This window comes from Nuphar pumila, chromosome 6 (genome assembly GCF_984573655.1).
Source record: "Nuphar pumila chromosome 6, dmNupPumi1.hap1.1, whole genome shotgun sequence".
Classification (NCBI taxonomy): Eukaryota; Viridiplantae; Streptophyta; class Magnoliopsida; order Nymphaeales; family Nymphaeaceae; genus Nuphar; species Nuphar pumila.
In genome coordinates this window covers 19,933,197-19,949,426 of record NC_143254.1, presented here as the reverse complement: position 1 = coordinate 19,949,426, position 16,230 = coordinate 19,933,197, and the positions used below count along the sequence as shown (strand labels likewise).

The 16,230-nt window shown below is 36.9% G+C and overlaps 1 protein-coding gene across 2 annotated transcripts in view; it reads right to left on the bottom strand.

The window, feature by feature from the left end:
• The window catches only part of LOC149834228 (uncharacterized), a 29,985-nt gene extending 13,893 nt beyond the window's left edge, over positions 1–16,092 (bottom strand). For both annotated transcript variants that reach the window (XM_090011285.1, XM_090011286.1), the window contains exons 1-5: positions 15,237–16,092; positions 14,746–14,957; positions 13,322–13,616; positions 13,150–13,235; positions 12,416–12,507 (exon numbers count right to left, since the gene is read on the bottom strand). In XM_090011285.1, the coding sequence (XP_089867411.1) occupies positions 12,416–12,507; positions 13,150–13,235; positions 13,322–13,616; positions 14,746–14,957; positions 15,237–15,548 (997 nt within the window). In that variant the 5' untranslated portion in view covers positions 15,549–16,092. The remainder of the gene's footprint in view (positions 1–12,415; positions 12,508–13,149; positions 13,236–13,321; positions 13,617–14,745; positions 14,958–15,236) is intronic.
• Positions 16,093–16,230: the final 138 nt, after the last annotated feature.

The window sequence follows — 16,230 nt, the reverse complement described above, 5'->3', positions numbered from 1 at the left end:
ATCGCTTCCCACTCTCGCTTCCCCGACAGGCAACTCTGAGACTAACACATAAAGACAATAGCCTTTATACACAAGAAGATAAGCACAAAAGTGCTAATAAGGCTAAGCCAAACACAAGAAGACAAACATAAAAAACAATAGCCTTTATTGAGATAGCTTAAGATAAAACAATAATATAAAAAGGGTCAAATCCCCTCTATTTATACACAAAAGGAAGACCAAGGAGGGCTCCCATAGAGCTGTTGGGAGCCCCCAACGGTCATATTTGTGACCGTTGGGGTAGCTCCCAAGGGCTCTATGAGTTGCCCAAAAAGGCCTTGGTCAAACCAAAAAGAAAAGAAAATAAAAAATTAAAAAGACAATTACAATATAGTCTTCTAGTGGACTATTCTATTTACAAACTCAATAAAAAAACCAAAATACCCTTATAAGTTATGACTAATTACAAAGGTATATATATATATTTTTTAATTATTTATTTTAACATCCTCTCCCAAGCTTACGATGAGATCACCAAAAGTTTGTTTAGGACAAAGAGAAACCGAGGTGCAGGAAGAGCTTTAGTAAAACAGTCTGCAAGCTGGTACTCCGTGGTGATGTACAACAACTCAATAATTTCTTTCAGATACTCATCACATACACAGTGGCAGTCCATCTCAATATGCTTTGCTCTTACATGGAAGATGTGATTCTTTGCAATATAAATGACACTTTTGTTGTCACAACACATTTTTGAAGGTTTGGAGATGAAAATTCCCATGTCTTGAAGCAAAGTCTTTAGCCATACCGACTACATTGTAGTTGTAGTCATTGCTCGATATTCTGCCTCAGTTGAAGATAACGAGACCTTCTGCTATTTCTTGCACCTCCATGAGATTAATGAATCTCCTAAAAAATACAAAAACCAGTAGTTGAGATTCTATAATTTGGGTCACCACCCCAATCTGCATCAATATAAACAATTAAAGGAAGAGGATAAGAAAAGTCATTTCGAGATTGTGTTTTTAATATAACAAACAATCCTCATAATTGCAGCCATGTGCACTGAGGTAGGAGCATGTTAAAACTCACTTGTTGTGCGGACGACATGGGCGATATTAGGTCGGGTGATAGAGAGGTAGGTGAGAGACCCAATCAATTGGCGATATGGAGTAGGATCGTCGAGCAACACACCATCTTCAAGTCTTAATTTGGCATTAATGACTTCTGAGGTCTCCAACTTTTTTTCATCAGAAACTCCTGACCTAGCACATATGTCAACAGCCAATTTCATCTAAGAGAGAATATACCCTCTGAGTGAATAGGTAACCAATTCCTAAAAATATCTCAAAACACCAAGTTAGACATATCAAAATTTTTCTTTAAAACATATTTAATTTCAATAACTCCTTTGTCATTTCCTGTGATGACAATCACAATTTTTGTACTTGTTTTCTTGACAAAAAGAGCATTATCAGTATAATAAGAGGTAAATATCAAATTAATCAAAACATCACTAAATTTATTATACCAAGCCTTGGGGGCTTGTTTAAGACCATACAAAGTTTTTTTTAGTTTTAATTTTTTTTCATTTATATTAACCCCTAGAGGAGGGTCCATGTATACATCATCACCAAGTTCTCTATTTAAAAAGACATTTTTAACATCTAATTCATAGATGAGCCATTTTTTGATAAAGGCAATGTCAGTTAGGGTGCGAACACTAGTCATTCTTGCGACGGGGGCAAAAGTTTTATCATAATCTATTTCATATTCTTGGGCATATCTTTTAGCAACTAATCTTGTTTTATATCTTTTTAATGATTTGTCACTTTTAGTTTTGACTTTAAACACACATCTACATGTATTTGCTTTCATAAGAACATTAAGTTCTAATTCCATTGCCTTAATCCAACGACGATATTGTTTGGCTTCATGTTAATTAGATGATTCATAATAAGAGTGAAGAATTATTAAACATGCTCTAAATTTTGAAGAAAAAGAGTCATATGATACAAATCTACTAGGAACATTAGAGATTCAATTAGATTACCTAAGTTGGGATTCCACTAGGAGTATGTTTTAGAAGAACTTGTCAAAAGCACATTGATGGTCACCTTGACTACACCGAGTATATGCATGCATATCATTAGATGCATTTTCATTTTCATGACTAACTTTATCCACAACCGGATGTTCAATACTGAAGTTATCAACCAAACAAGAGTCAATCACATCACTAGAGTTAGACTCATCATGCCTTGGCAATAGATCAAATAAAAAGGAATAGTCAATTTCTTCTTTAGTTCCTTGGTTATTAAATCCATTTTCATTTTCAAAGAAGGTGACATATTTAGAAACATAGAGTTTATTGTTTAATGGGTCAAAACAACTATACCTTTTTTTATTTTTCCTATATCCCAAGAAAACATATTTTTATCATTTTTATGAATAAGTACATAACACTTGCAACAAAAAATTATTAGCCTTTTAAAATAGGGAGTCATCTTAAAAAGTTTTTCAAATGGGGAGACATTTTTTAAAAAAGATGAAGGTGTTCTATTTATTAAGTTGAAGTTAAAACGGCTTCGGCCCAAAAAAATTTTGGAATGTCCCTAGAAACGAGAAGGGTTCTAGTGATTTCTATTATATGTCTAAGTTTTCTTTTCGCTAACCCATTTTGTTGAGGAGTTCTAGGGCAAGATCTTTAATGATAAATTTTATATTGTTTTAAATAATTTTGAAAGTCATTTGACATATAATCCCCTCTCGAATCCGACCTAAGTATAGATATGTTAGTAAGAAATTGATTTTTAATCATTATATGAAACTCTTTAAAGAAAGAGAACAGATCGAATTTGATATTTAGAAAATACACTCGTGTATCTAGTGAAATCATCCACAAAAATAACGTAATAAGAGTAAACTCCTTTTGATATGACCGGTGAAAGACCCATGCATCCGAATGCACTAATTCAAAAGGTCGAGTAGAAACAAAAGATCTACGAAGAAAGGGAATAACTTTCATTTTTTCAAAAATACAATCTTTACAAGATATATCTTTTATATTACAAATATTTTTCAAAAAAGGAAAGATACATTTTCGAAAAACTAGGATGCCCAAGTCTCTTATGCCAAGTATCATTATCGTTGTCTTGTACATAGTTACAAAATGACTTTGGTGAAAGTGTCAAAAAATCCATAAGGTAAAGATCGCCTCTCCTATGGCCTTGCCCAATGAGCTTTCCTGACTGTAGATCATACACGGTCCAATCTTTAGATGAGAAGAAAATTTCACAACTATGGTCAAAAATTTGAGAGACGAAAAATAGATTTAAATTCGGCCAAAACATCATCACTCTTATTAGTCACTCCAATGCGAGTTTCTTAGCATACCTCGACAAGAGCATCTTCAAGAGGTATAGCTTTGGTCCTATGAAAAAGAGAGGACCTCACTTGTTCAAATTTCGGTCTTAGACCATAGATAAATTGAAAAAAGTGTTCTTTTCAATTTGCTCTCTTCTAAGCTTAACATCTTCGAGAGCCACCCATTTTGGCTCAAGTAGTGCCAATTCATCCCAAAGAGGAGACAAAACACTAAAATAGCCCTGAACACACATGTCCCCATCTTTAGTGGTTCTAATCTTGTCTTGACAAAAATATTGTCTAACAAGATCTTTTTGGATATAAGTACCTTTAAGAAAGAACCACGCTTCAATGGCTCTTCTAAACTTAGCAATGTTGGCACATATCTTTAAGTCAACATTGTGCACAAACCATGCCAAAAATTTTGCATGATTGCTTCCCCAATCTTCTACCTTTATTTGGTGTTCATAGATAGCTTTATCTCGATCATCTCCTATAAGGGCCTTCTCAACACCTTCTTTGATTTTGGTAAGCTTTAAAGAGGGTTCAAGAGTAGTACCCATTATGAACCCCCAAAGTTTCTTACCTTGGAGATGCTTCTCCATGTTGGAAGCCCACGTCATATAGTTGGTTCCATTGACTTTGTAGAAAAGCTCTATTCTTGCTTCATGCTCCATGACGGAAAAGAGTTGAATAAAGAAGAAGAGTAAGCAATACACTTTAATCACCACAAACAAGGGCACGAAGATCAAATGAACCCAAGGTGCTTTGATACCATGTAATGAAACATAAGTGCGCAAGCACAAAACAGTCCACTAAGGGACTATACAAGAGCCAAGAGGCAATGCACAAAAGTGCTAGTAAGGCTTATAAAGAGACAAATACAAGAAAATAAGCACAAAAGTGCTAATAAGGCTAAGCCAAACACAAGAAGACAAACACATAAAGACAATAACCTTTATAAATAAAAGATAATCACAAAAGTGCTAATAAGGCTAAGCCAAACACAAGTAGACAAACATAAAAAACAATAGCCTTTATTGATTATTGAGATAGCTTGAGAAAAAGCAATAATATAAAGAGGGTCAAATCCCCTCTATTTAAACACAAAAGGGAGACCAAGGGGGGGGGCTCCTATAGAGTTGTTGGGTCATATTTGTGACCGTTGGGGTGGCTCTATGAGTTGCCCAAAAAGGCCTTGGTCAAACCAAAAAGAAAAATAAATAAAAAGACAATTACAATATAGTCCCTAGTGGACTATTCTATTTACATATTCAATAAAAAGACCAAAATACCCTTATAGGTTATGACTAATTACAAAGGTATACACATATATAGTAATATATATATATATATATATATATATATATATATATATATATATATATATATTACTATATATGTATACAATATATAAAAACATAGATGTATATATATATACATCTTTATTATTTGTTTTAACACTAACAGGGCATGCTAACAGAGCTTGAGTTTCAACGACACATTGGAATGTTTTATGCAAGCATTCGTCAACCTTCATCATCATTCAAAACACCCACTCTCTCCATATCAAGAATTAATATGCATACACATTATTCTTAAATTTCAAGCCTTGGAGCTTTGCATAGTTTGAATAGTGCAATAGTTTTAATATTTTCCTACTCAATTCCAAGTCTTGAAACTTTGCATAGTGAAAACTGTAACAATTTTAATAATTAAGTGTTGAAAATATAAATAACATTTATTTCATGTGTGTGATGTATCTTTTGAACTCCATATAAATCTCTCTCCTTTAAAACATTTTAAAGAATGTGTAAATAATACAGTGTTTGGTTAACAATAATTCTTTTATACAATTAAAATTTTATTTTTGTATTTAAAACCAGGCAAGGGTTCCCTCACTTTGTTGGACGGGTGGGGCGTAAAGAAGATAGTTCAAGACCATAAAATTAGGTTAGCCACTTGGAACATAGGGTCTTTAACTGGTAAGTTGGTAGAGTTAGTAGATGTTATGTGTAGGAGAAAGATGGATATTTTATGTCTACAAGAGACCAAATGGGTAGGTGAGAAAGCAAAAGTGATAGAACCTTAGGGATATAAGATTTGGTATACAAGAATAAATAGGAATAGGAATAGAGTAGGGATTGTTATTAGTCGTGAGTTTATAGATAATGTAGTTGAGGTCCGTAGGAAGGGTGATAGGATTTTACTTATTAAATTAGTATTAGGTACGGATATTATTAATATTATTAGTGTTTATGCACCTCAAGTAGGTTTAGATGATTCCATTAAGCGTCAATTTTGGGAAGATTTAGATGGAGTAGTACAAGGGATATCTTATGGAGAAAAGTTTTTCATTGGCAGTGACCTTAATGGACATGTAGGCATTAGTAGGGATGGATTTGAGAGTATCCATGGAGGCTATGGTATAGGAGAAAGAAACGAAAGTGGAGAAAGGATTTTAGATTTTGTTTTGTCCTATGATATGATCTTAGCAAACACTTGGTTTAGGAAGAGAGAGTCTCACCTAGTAACATTTAAAAGTGGGGTTAATACGAATCAGATAAATTTTTTCCTACTTAGAAAGACAAATAGGGGTTGTTGCATCGATTGTAAGGTTATACCAGGAGAAAGTGTAGCTACACAACATAGAGTCTTAATTTTAGATCTTAGAATTAGAAAATGCCGCAAAAGGGATAGACATAGGATAGATCCTAGAATTAAGTAGTGGGCACTGAAAGGAGCTAGACAAGTAATGTTTGTAGAGCAGGTAGTTAAGGAAGTTGATTGGTGTCTCGAGGAGAATTCGGAATCATTGTGGAATAAGATAGCGGGTGGCATGAAAAAGGTGGTTAAGGAGGTATTGGGTGAGTCTAAAGGCGGTGCACCGCTAGGTAAGGATACATTATGGTGGAACGAGGATGTCAAATTAGCTCTTAAGGTTAAAAGAGAGTGTTATAAAAATCTAAGTAAGAGACGTGATAATGAGAATTTGGAGAAGTATATGATAGCAAAGAAGGAAGCTAAAAAAGTAGTTCGAAATGCGAGGGATAAGGTATATAAGGAGGTTTATGACAAGTTGGATACCAAAGAGAGCGAGAAGGATATTTATAGGCTTGCAAAGATGAGAGATAGGAAATCGAGGGATCTGGGTATGGTTAGATGTATCAAAGATGAAACGCAAAAGGTTTTAGTCAAAGATGAGGAGATTAAGGAGAGATGAAAAGATTATTTTGATAAGCTATTTAATGAAAGTCATGCATAGGATCTTAGAGACTTCTCCATTCCTTTTCATGAGATGAATCGTGACTTCATGCGCAAGATTCAAAAGAAATAAATTGCAGAGGCTTTGAAAAAAATGAAATCAAGAAGGGCAGTTGGCCCAAATGGTATACCTATCGAGGCTTGAAAATGCTTGGGTGAGAAAGGTTTAGAATGGTTGACAAATCTTTTTAACAAGATTTGGCGGACAAATAAGATGCCTAATGAGTGGAGGAAGAGTACTTTAGTGCCTCTATATAAGAATAAGGGTGATATACAAGATTGCACAAACTATCGTGGTATAAAACTCATGAGTCATACTATGAAACTTTGGAAGAGGGTGATTGAGTATAGGTTGAGGAAGGTCGTCATGATATCGGAGAATCAATTTGGTTTTATACCTGGAAGATCAACTATGGAAGTTATACATCTTCTTAGACAACTTATTGAGAGATATAAAGAGAGGAACAAATATTTGCATATGGTTTTTATTGATTTAGAGAAGGCATACGATAGAGTACCTAGGGATGTTCTCTGGTGGACAATGATGAAGAAAGGTGTTTCTCTCAAGTACATTAGTATAATTAAAAATATGTACGAAGGAGTAGTAACCAATGTTCGCACTTGTGAAGGGGTAACATCCAATTTTCCTATAACGGTTGGGTTACATCAAGGATATGCATTAAGCCCTTTCCTATTTGCTATAGTGATGGGTGAGCTTACGAGATCAATTCAAGAAAATGTGTCGTGGTGTATGTTGTTTGCTGATGATATTGTTTTGATTGATGAGTCTAGAGCTGGGGTTAATGCTAAGTTAGAATTATGTAGACAGACATTGGAAGCAAGAGGTTTTAAGTTGAGTAAGAGTAAGACAGGATATATGGAATGTCGGTTTAGTAAGCAACGAAGTAGTGATGGGAGTGTAGTGAAGCTTGGTGAGCAAGAAATATCGGTGGATGACTGTTTCAAATATTTGAGATCTATCATTCAAAAGTATGGAGAAATTGATGGAGATGTAAATCATAGGATAAAGGTTGGGTGGATGAAATGGAAAAGTGCAACTGGAGTGTTGTGCGATCGTAGAATGCCATTGCGGTTGAAGGAAAAGTTTTATAGGACGACAATTAGGCTCGCTTTACTATATGGTATGGAATGTTGGGCTGCCAAGAGACATCATATTCAAAAAATGAGTGTAGCTGAGATGCGTATGCTTAGATGGATGTGTGGAAATACAATAAAAGATAAGATTCGAAACGAGGAGATATGTAAGAAGGTAGGTGTTGCATCCATAGAAAATAAGATGAGAGAGAATCGTTTACGGTGGTTTGGACATATTCGGCGAAGACCTAATGATGCTCCAGTTAGAAGGATGGAGAAATGGGAAAATATATTAGTTAAAAGAAGTCGGGGTAGATCTAAGAGGACTTGGATGGAGATGATAGGAAAGGATATGAATGCTTTGAACCTCACCGAGGACATGGCATTGGATAGAAATGATTGGAGGAGAAGGATTCATGTGGAAGACCCAGAATGATTTTCTTTTTTGGTTCATATCGCCGACCCCAATTGTTTTGGGATGAAGGCGTAGTTATTGTTGTTGTTTGTTGTATTTAAAAATTTTATTTTGTATTTATTTTGCTGACATATTTTGATAAAAAGAGGTCTACCACTCCCTTTTCTTTGATTATTTTATTTGTCTACTTCAATTTTGCTTCCATTCTCACTTAAATGTTTCTTTGACGCTTCATAAATGTTTCATTCTTCAATATTTTTAAACTTGCTTCCATGCTTTTGCCTCATGCATCGCTTCTCGGATCTAATTCGTCAAGGAATGTGCAATGAAATGCGCAGTAGATGGTGGAGTATCGTTTGATCATCATTGGTTGTAGATTTTGAACCTTAAGTAAAACACCTAGTCTTTGAAATTTCTAGGTGGATACCTTAAAATGTACTAATTTTGCCGACTAGGCGCCGAGTAAGGTGCCTAGTCAGCGACTAACCTTCCCCCGCCTAGGCATGAGGGCAGTTTAGTCATTTATTATTATTATTATTATATATTTGGTTATTTTTGTATATATATATATGTGTGTGTGTGTGTGTGCGTGTTTTTTTTCTGTGAAATGATGAAACATGCTTAGTTATATATATATATATGTGTGTGTGTGTGTGTGTTTGCTTTTGGGATTTTTCCTGTGAAACATTGAAAGCATACATAGTTAATTTAAATTGACTATGTTTTTTATATATGTTGTGCTACTTTGTTTTTGATGAAATTTTCTATAAAAGCCTGAAAGCATATTTAGTAGTATGGATTATGTAATATGTTATTTATATATTTATGTGTTATTGTGCTTTTGTGAAAGACTGAAAGCAGATTTTGTTGATTATACTGAATACGTTATGAATAATTCAATACACACACACACACATATATATATATTTGTGTGTGCGTACAATTATATATATGTATATTCTAGTTATGTATATTAATATATTTTATGAAATTATATGTAATTTTGTACTTGTGTGATGAAAACATCTTATTAGTAAAAGAATTAAACATATTTTTATGTATATTTTGTATACTTTTTTATATTTTAATTGGGGTACCTACCAGTCCTGCCTAGTCATCGACTAGTCTTTTTAGGGGTCTACCAACTAGGCCTAGTGCCTTTGACTACATGGTCTCTCTCTCTCTCTCTCTCTCTCTCTCTCTCTCTCTCTCTCTCTCTCTCTCTATATATATATATATATATATATATATATATATATATATATGGGAGATTATTTGCAGTTGAATATCAATATATAGTTGGGGTCCCTGCACATGTTTCTGGAGATGGCTACACCAGAAGCTTGTGGGTTGGCACCATCTCAAAAGACATCACCCCCCTCTATCAGTATCTAGCTTTGTTGTGACTAGAAAATAGCAGTAGGGATGGCAAACAAGTCAAGCTTGAAGTGTTCAAGCTTGGCTCACTGTTTGCAGCAAGACAAGCAGAGTTTGAGATAAACAAGAGGAGCTTGAGTTGCCTTGTCTATAGAAAACATGCATTGTTTCAGAGTTGGAAGTAATAGGATTACAAGGGATCAAATGAGATAAGAGGCTTGTGGGATTGACGTGAGAGGATGGGGATGGCTAAATTGCAAAGAAAAAACTCCATGCTAATATAAAACGCATGGATACAAGTCATGCCTTGGGATGAAAGACAATTTCGAATCAACTTTATCCACAAAGGACGCTATAAGTAATGCAACTATGAATCTCATGGAGAATTTGATACTGGCTCAAGATGAATGCTGGCGGCATGCTTAACACATACAAGTCGGAAGGGAAGTGGTGTTGCAAGTGGCAGATGAAGGTTATAGAAATCTGCACCATGATTGGTATCACCCAACTAGTTTCCAGCCAATCTGGCACCAGATGATACCGAAAGATGCCAGTGTATTACTTCAGTGATTCTTTCAACTGTACAAAAAAACAATTTTGTATATATTTATATAATGTGTGTCTCGCGATAGCTTAGCCGGGAGACCTCTGCTAACAGGTGGTTCTCAACAGTTGTAACTAAAAGCTCATGAAACTGTTTGCACTTCCCGAAGGAAAGAGCTAAGGCACTATGAAATGGAGGGTTTCCTTCCTTCACCTATAATATCAGCCTGGCTTCTATAAGCAATGAGCCCCTTCTGCCCCTTTAGGCTTCACAGAATATCCCTTATATTAAGCAAATAGTGTGGTTGGCTCCCTCCATCCATCACCCTACTATTGATTTTGTCATAGCTTGCTCTCTTGAATCCACTAATAATAAATCGATCTTTTCCAAAAGGATTTTGAGGATCTCCAGGTGATTCTGGAGGTCCTGAGCATCCAATAAACCAAACATTGCTTCAACTTTTATGGCCAATTATCCACCCTCACACCACACACCACCACTCCATCCCAAAAACAAAAAGTCCAACTTAGCAATTGTTCAATGCATCTCTCCTAACACTTTTGGCTGTTCTACTATCTTCGCCTTTTTGTTGCCTCTAAAGGAAAAATAAAATTAATAGTCCATAAGATACCAAATGTGAAACTATGACTATACCACTAAGAATAATGTTATCATTATTGTTGTTGTTCCTGCTAATACTACTCTAAAACGTAGACACCTGTATCAAAGATAATGAGAAAGCTAAGAAAATAATAGGTTTTGCATCATTTTTCTTGGAAAATATAAGGAAATATGTTTGAAAAGTTAAAAAAAAATACAAAATTTGGGCTTAAAATATATAAAAATAGGAATTTTTCAAAAAATACCGCAAAAAAATCGTGATAATATAGTTATGTTGATATTTCAAAAATATCATGACTGACCTTAAATTGCCAACAATATCACGATATTTCCAAAATTTCAGTGATATTGGTGACATTGCTCTAAATAACATGCTTAAGCATCTAAGTCACACGGACTCGGCTAAAAGGTCGACGCACCGGCTTCGACATGCCCCGACAGGGGTGCAGCTTTGGTCAATTAAGTGTCGGACTCGGTCAACGCACCGAGGCCAAGTCCATCCACATTTTGGACTCAGACAACTTTGACAGAGTCTATTTTTGTTCATTTATTAAAATTAATTTGGACTCGGGTTGGGTTCGGACCCGACCCGGATCCAAGACGGGATCGGGGTCGAGGCCCGACCCTTAAGAGGCTACGCAAGGGGAGGGGCAGATGGTAGACCCCTCCCCGCCGATCGCTCCCTCTCCCCCACCCGTCCCTCGTCCCCTCAGGCTCGCTGACGACCCAGACCCCGACGACCGTAGCCGCTGACGACCCAGACCCCGACGACCGTAGCCGCTGACGACCCCAACCACCGGTCTTTTCAGGTATATTCCTCCTCCCTCTTCCGTTCTTCTTCCTCTTCCTCCGGCAGGGGGCGGAGCCCCCTGCTTCGTTCGTGTTTTCCGGCGAGGGGTGGAGGCACCTGCCTCAGTTTCTTTTCCGGAAGGGGGCGGAGCCCCCTGCCTCGCTTGGTTTTTCGGCAGGTTCAGTTTTCCAGCAGGGGCTGGAGCCTCCTGACTCAGTCGCAGTTTTTCGGCAAGGGGCAAAGCCCCCGCCTCTATTATTTTCTGTCAGGCACACAGTAAAAGGGGTGGAGCTCCTGTTACTATTTTTTTTAAGTGTTTATTAACTTTATTTACATATTTTGGTGTTTACTGCATACGATTTTGTGTTCAGTTTTCATATATAATGGTGAGTTCTAGTGGCACTGTCAATACAGTTGCATACAAGTATTGGGATGTAAATCCAAAAGATTTTGACTTGGAGGGAGAACATGATTTGCATACTCTCAACATGGACTATCTCGATCTTGTTCTTCCCTCTAATTCAGACGATGAGTCAGATTTATGATAAGTTTGGTTGTTATCACACTCACAAGCTTCTTTATGTGTTATATTTTGGTATGTTTGTGTTGTTACTTCAATAGAATTATTTTTTTGTTTTTGCTTTAAAATTTATAATCTTATTATTGTTATATATATATATATAGTCGTGTCCCCGTGTCCAAAATTTTTGAAATTGCTCCACACTCGTACCCGCACCCATGTGACATAGTTAAGCATGCATTAAATATGTTCACATCAAAGAATGAGTGAAGTCCAACTCCAGAACTGCAGGCATTACTAAGAGACCAAGGTGTTACCATTTTAGGCCCTAGATCACATTATTGCTGATATAAACTTCTAAGAACTTTCTAGGCTATGTATTTGACAAAAAAGAAAAGGTAGTCGAGAAAATAAGGGGAAAGGAAAGAAGAAAACCACATTTACCTCTCACAGGTGTTGAGAGAGAATGATAAGTCAAGAAACATGCATCTAAATCCTTTACTGTTGGTCCTGTAGGTATTTTGTATATCGGGTACCTGCATTTTGGCATTCTACATTAGATAAAAGACAAGAAATAAATACTAGATGTAACAAAAGGTGGATGCACTCACTGGAAAGGAATATATAAATAGATATAAAAATGTGATACCCAACAAAACCATGGTTTGATTAATCTATGCCAAAATTTTCACACTTTTCAAGTGCAAACCAAACCTTTAGCATGGATTAAGCAAACAATCTAATGAGCAAATCAAGCTTCAAAACTACACCTGTGTTAACAAAACTAATTTACCCGTATAAAAAATGCAAATTTAACTCCATCCTTTTAAATGATCCCCGCTCCCATGTTCTCCCCAAAAACAAAACCCTTGGTAAGTGGAAACCTTGATTCACTAGAGCGCTTCTGACATTTTGAAATGACAAAATTCTTGATATTTTAACAATAATGTTATTTAGGATTGAACTTCAGTAGAAATGGGAGCATTCTTTTTTAGGGTAAAATGGTAATCTTAAACCCATATTTAACATTATCCCAAAGGTCAAGCCAGCGGTGGTATAGAACTGGAGGTATTTGGTTCACCATAACAAATGCCAGAGGCATTTGAAGAGTACAAAATATTTGCTTTGTACATTACCCACGAGTAAAAATTCGGCTATAAAAATCAAATGGAACTTACCAAGCCACAGACATCCAGCTTGATGATAGCAAATCACAACTTCTAAGTGTCTTCAAGTCGGGAAATCTACGAGCAAGATCTGCAACCTGTGGTACACATATGTTAGGGAAAAAGTCCACAAAAACCCCACCTGAGTCTATTTAATGAAAGTGTAAGATAGAAAAAGACCTACCTTGTCTGCCAATGGTTCACGGCTGTATGGTGGATCCTGTTCACGAAACTCAAAGAGCAAGCCAGGTGATTGGGAATTTCCAGCATCACTATCATCACTAGAAAATCCTTCCTGAAAGGAGACATGGTTTTGCCTCAGAGATAATCTGTCCATTCTAAGACTGGCCTCCATTGCTGGATGGTGTCGGTTCCAGTGCTCCCTTGTATATTTCAAACCCCTTTCAAATTCACAATCACTACTCCCATCGCTACTAGAGTCTCTATAATAATCACCATCACTATCCTCACCAGGCCTCCTATATCACAGCCAAAGAAGACATTTCATGAGCTGTAATTTGAAATTTAAGTACAACCAAGCAACTATTTTTATTAATTCAAGCAGCAACCCCAATTGAATATATCATTCCTAAATCAACGGGAGTGTGAAAACTTCACTGAAAATTTATATCTTCAAACTCAAACAGTAAATACAAGTTCATATCTTAGTAAGTTTACAAAGCATCAATAGCATATATCAATAAAATAATAGAAAATTGATTGGTACATGACAGTATCATACCGTACAATATCCTTACACACATTTCTCTGCCATATAAAGTACACTATCTAGCCAAAACCACCCTGGCAATGCAGGGGCATAAACACCATGCACAGGATAAATTATTTCCTTCTAACGGCACTTGAACACACAATCTATTGGCAAACAAACTATCCTGAGAAGTGCACTTCAAATAAGGATCCTAACTGCTGTGACCACAACTCAGCATGAACCAGTAAGTAGATACTGGTAAAATTTCAAATCAAAATTTGGTCACATCAATGAGCTGAAAATTTTGGAATTGGAGATGAACATACAATGAACCCAATTCATAAATTGTAACTGATCTCGAATGGGCAACAATAAATAAAACATAACTGATGATGGAGTAGATTAAATGAAAAATAGTTACCAGCTACTTTGACCACAAGAAACTGTGAACATTTGGTCCTATTACCATCACCTTTAATCAGACATTTTAGACGGTTTGATAAGTACATAATCATGTGCAACATGCAGCAGTGTGAATTTTTAGATAGAGACACTCATAAAAGTAGAATAAACCATGAAAGTCTCCACAAGCAAGACGATTCATCAGCATCAACTGTACAGAGGCAAATAAACAGTAATGCAACCTTTAATGCCACTCTTAATTCAGGCCTGTGACAATACAAACGCATCTATGATAGCCACATTCTACACGTTGGCTAATTCTATAAGAACGCTCCTTGAGAAGACAACAAAAGAAGTAAAAACTACATAATGAGCATAAAGACTAAGATACAGAAACAACAGAAGGAGGAAAGAAAAGGCGAGAAACAATCAACCAGCAAGTGCAAGTGATAACAAACGGATCAATGCACATGCATAGATATAGCAACTTTTACCTCTGTTTTGTTGTGGTCCTCCAGGATTCGGCATAAATTTGGATTGCAGACAAGTATGGGACGTAGTACTGAACTACAGAATCACTACCATTCAAGACCAGTGGCACCCCTGCACCATACGCGCTCCACTCCTTGAAAGATTCCCACAAATCCCCAAGCGTAAAGAAAGGCTGGAACTCGACATCACACGTTCTCCATCCCCTCATTCTTGTCTGTGACGCCATTAAAAAGAATTGAGAAAATTACTTAACGAAAAACATCACCCAACTTCAGAATACGATCCAATCGTATTTCAGAGAACTCAATTCAAAAAACAATGAATATTGAAACAATCAAGAGAAAATAATAAAAACTCCTTCAAGGTATGAACTTGGTTAAGAATACTAAAAGATCGCCAGACAAAAGCAACATCATGAAGATGGCAAAAACAAGGACCACAAAATCCATGCACGGGAAAAGGGACGGATTCTGAGAAGTGGCAATAAGCATACCTTGGAGAGATACTGCGCAGGCATGCAAGGCGTCGTCGACTCGAGGAATCGATCAAGGTTCCCGGATGGAGATCTCGCCTGCAAGCTTGCCGCAGGCGCTGGAACAGGAGCAGGCTTCGAGCATTCCTCAGATGCAATCCGGTTCTCTGGATCCCGGTTCTGCTGCGGCGCTACAGCTGGCATTGGCTCTGCTATCGGGATGCTAGCGCTCCTCATCGCCCTCTGAAGCTGCTGATTCCGGCGAGCCCTCACGGAATTGTAGGGTCTGTCTTCTCCCTGACTCCGCCCAAATCGCAACCCCGTTCCCAACATTTCCAAAAAATGTTAACAAAAAAACCAACGGGAAAAACAAAAAATGAAGGACAATAACACACACAACACGCCGAAAACCCTGATTTAAACCCCAAATTCCACACCACGACAACTATAATCTCCAAGATCAGAAATTTCAAAAAGGAAGAAGAAAATGAAGAATGAAGAGACGAATCCCTGGCCCAAATCTATACTCCTTCAACGGGGATTCCTCCGGATCACGATCTGCAAACCCTTCGAACTCCCAAACTGAAGAAGCCCTAATCTAGGGCCGAGAAAAAAAAAACAACTTTTCGAGCTCTATGCGTAGCGACGACGATTCGCAGAGAGAGAGAGAGAGAGACCCTAAGTGGGAAAGGAAAACTCTAACACTAACAGTAATTCTTTCAGGATTTTCAGGCGTGGAGGGTTCGAAACTCGCCGGAAAACCGCGAAATCGGCCCCTTTCCGGAGGATCGAAGGGCGAAAATTTCACGGAAATCCTAGCGAGGATCGCACCGAAATTTAGGGCAACGATCGGAGGAAAGAGACGGAATCAGAGGGGAGGGGAAAGAGAAAAAGAATTGGAAATTTATTTATTTATTTTAAAGCAAGAAAGACAAGCACATGTTTTTTTTTCTCTATTTTTTTTTTCCTTTTTAACGACGTCGAGCAGGATTTGGTTGCAAAACGGAGGCGAGGG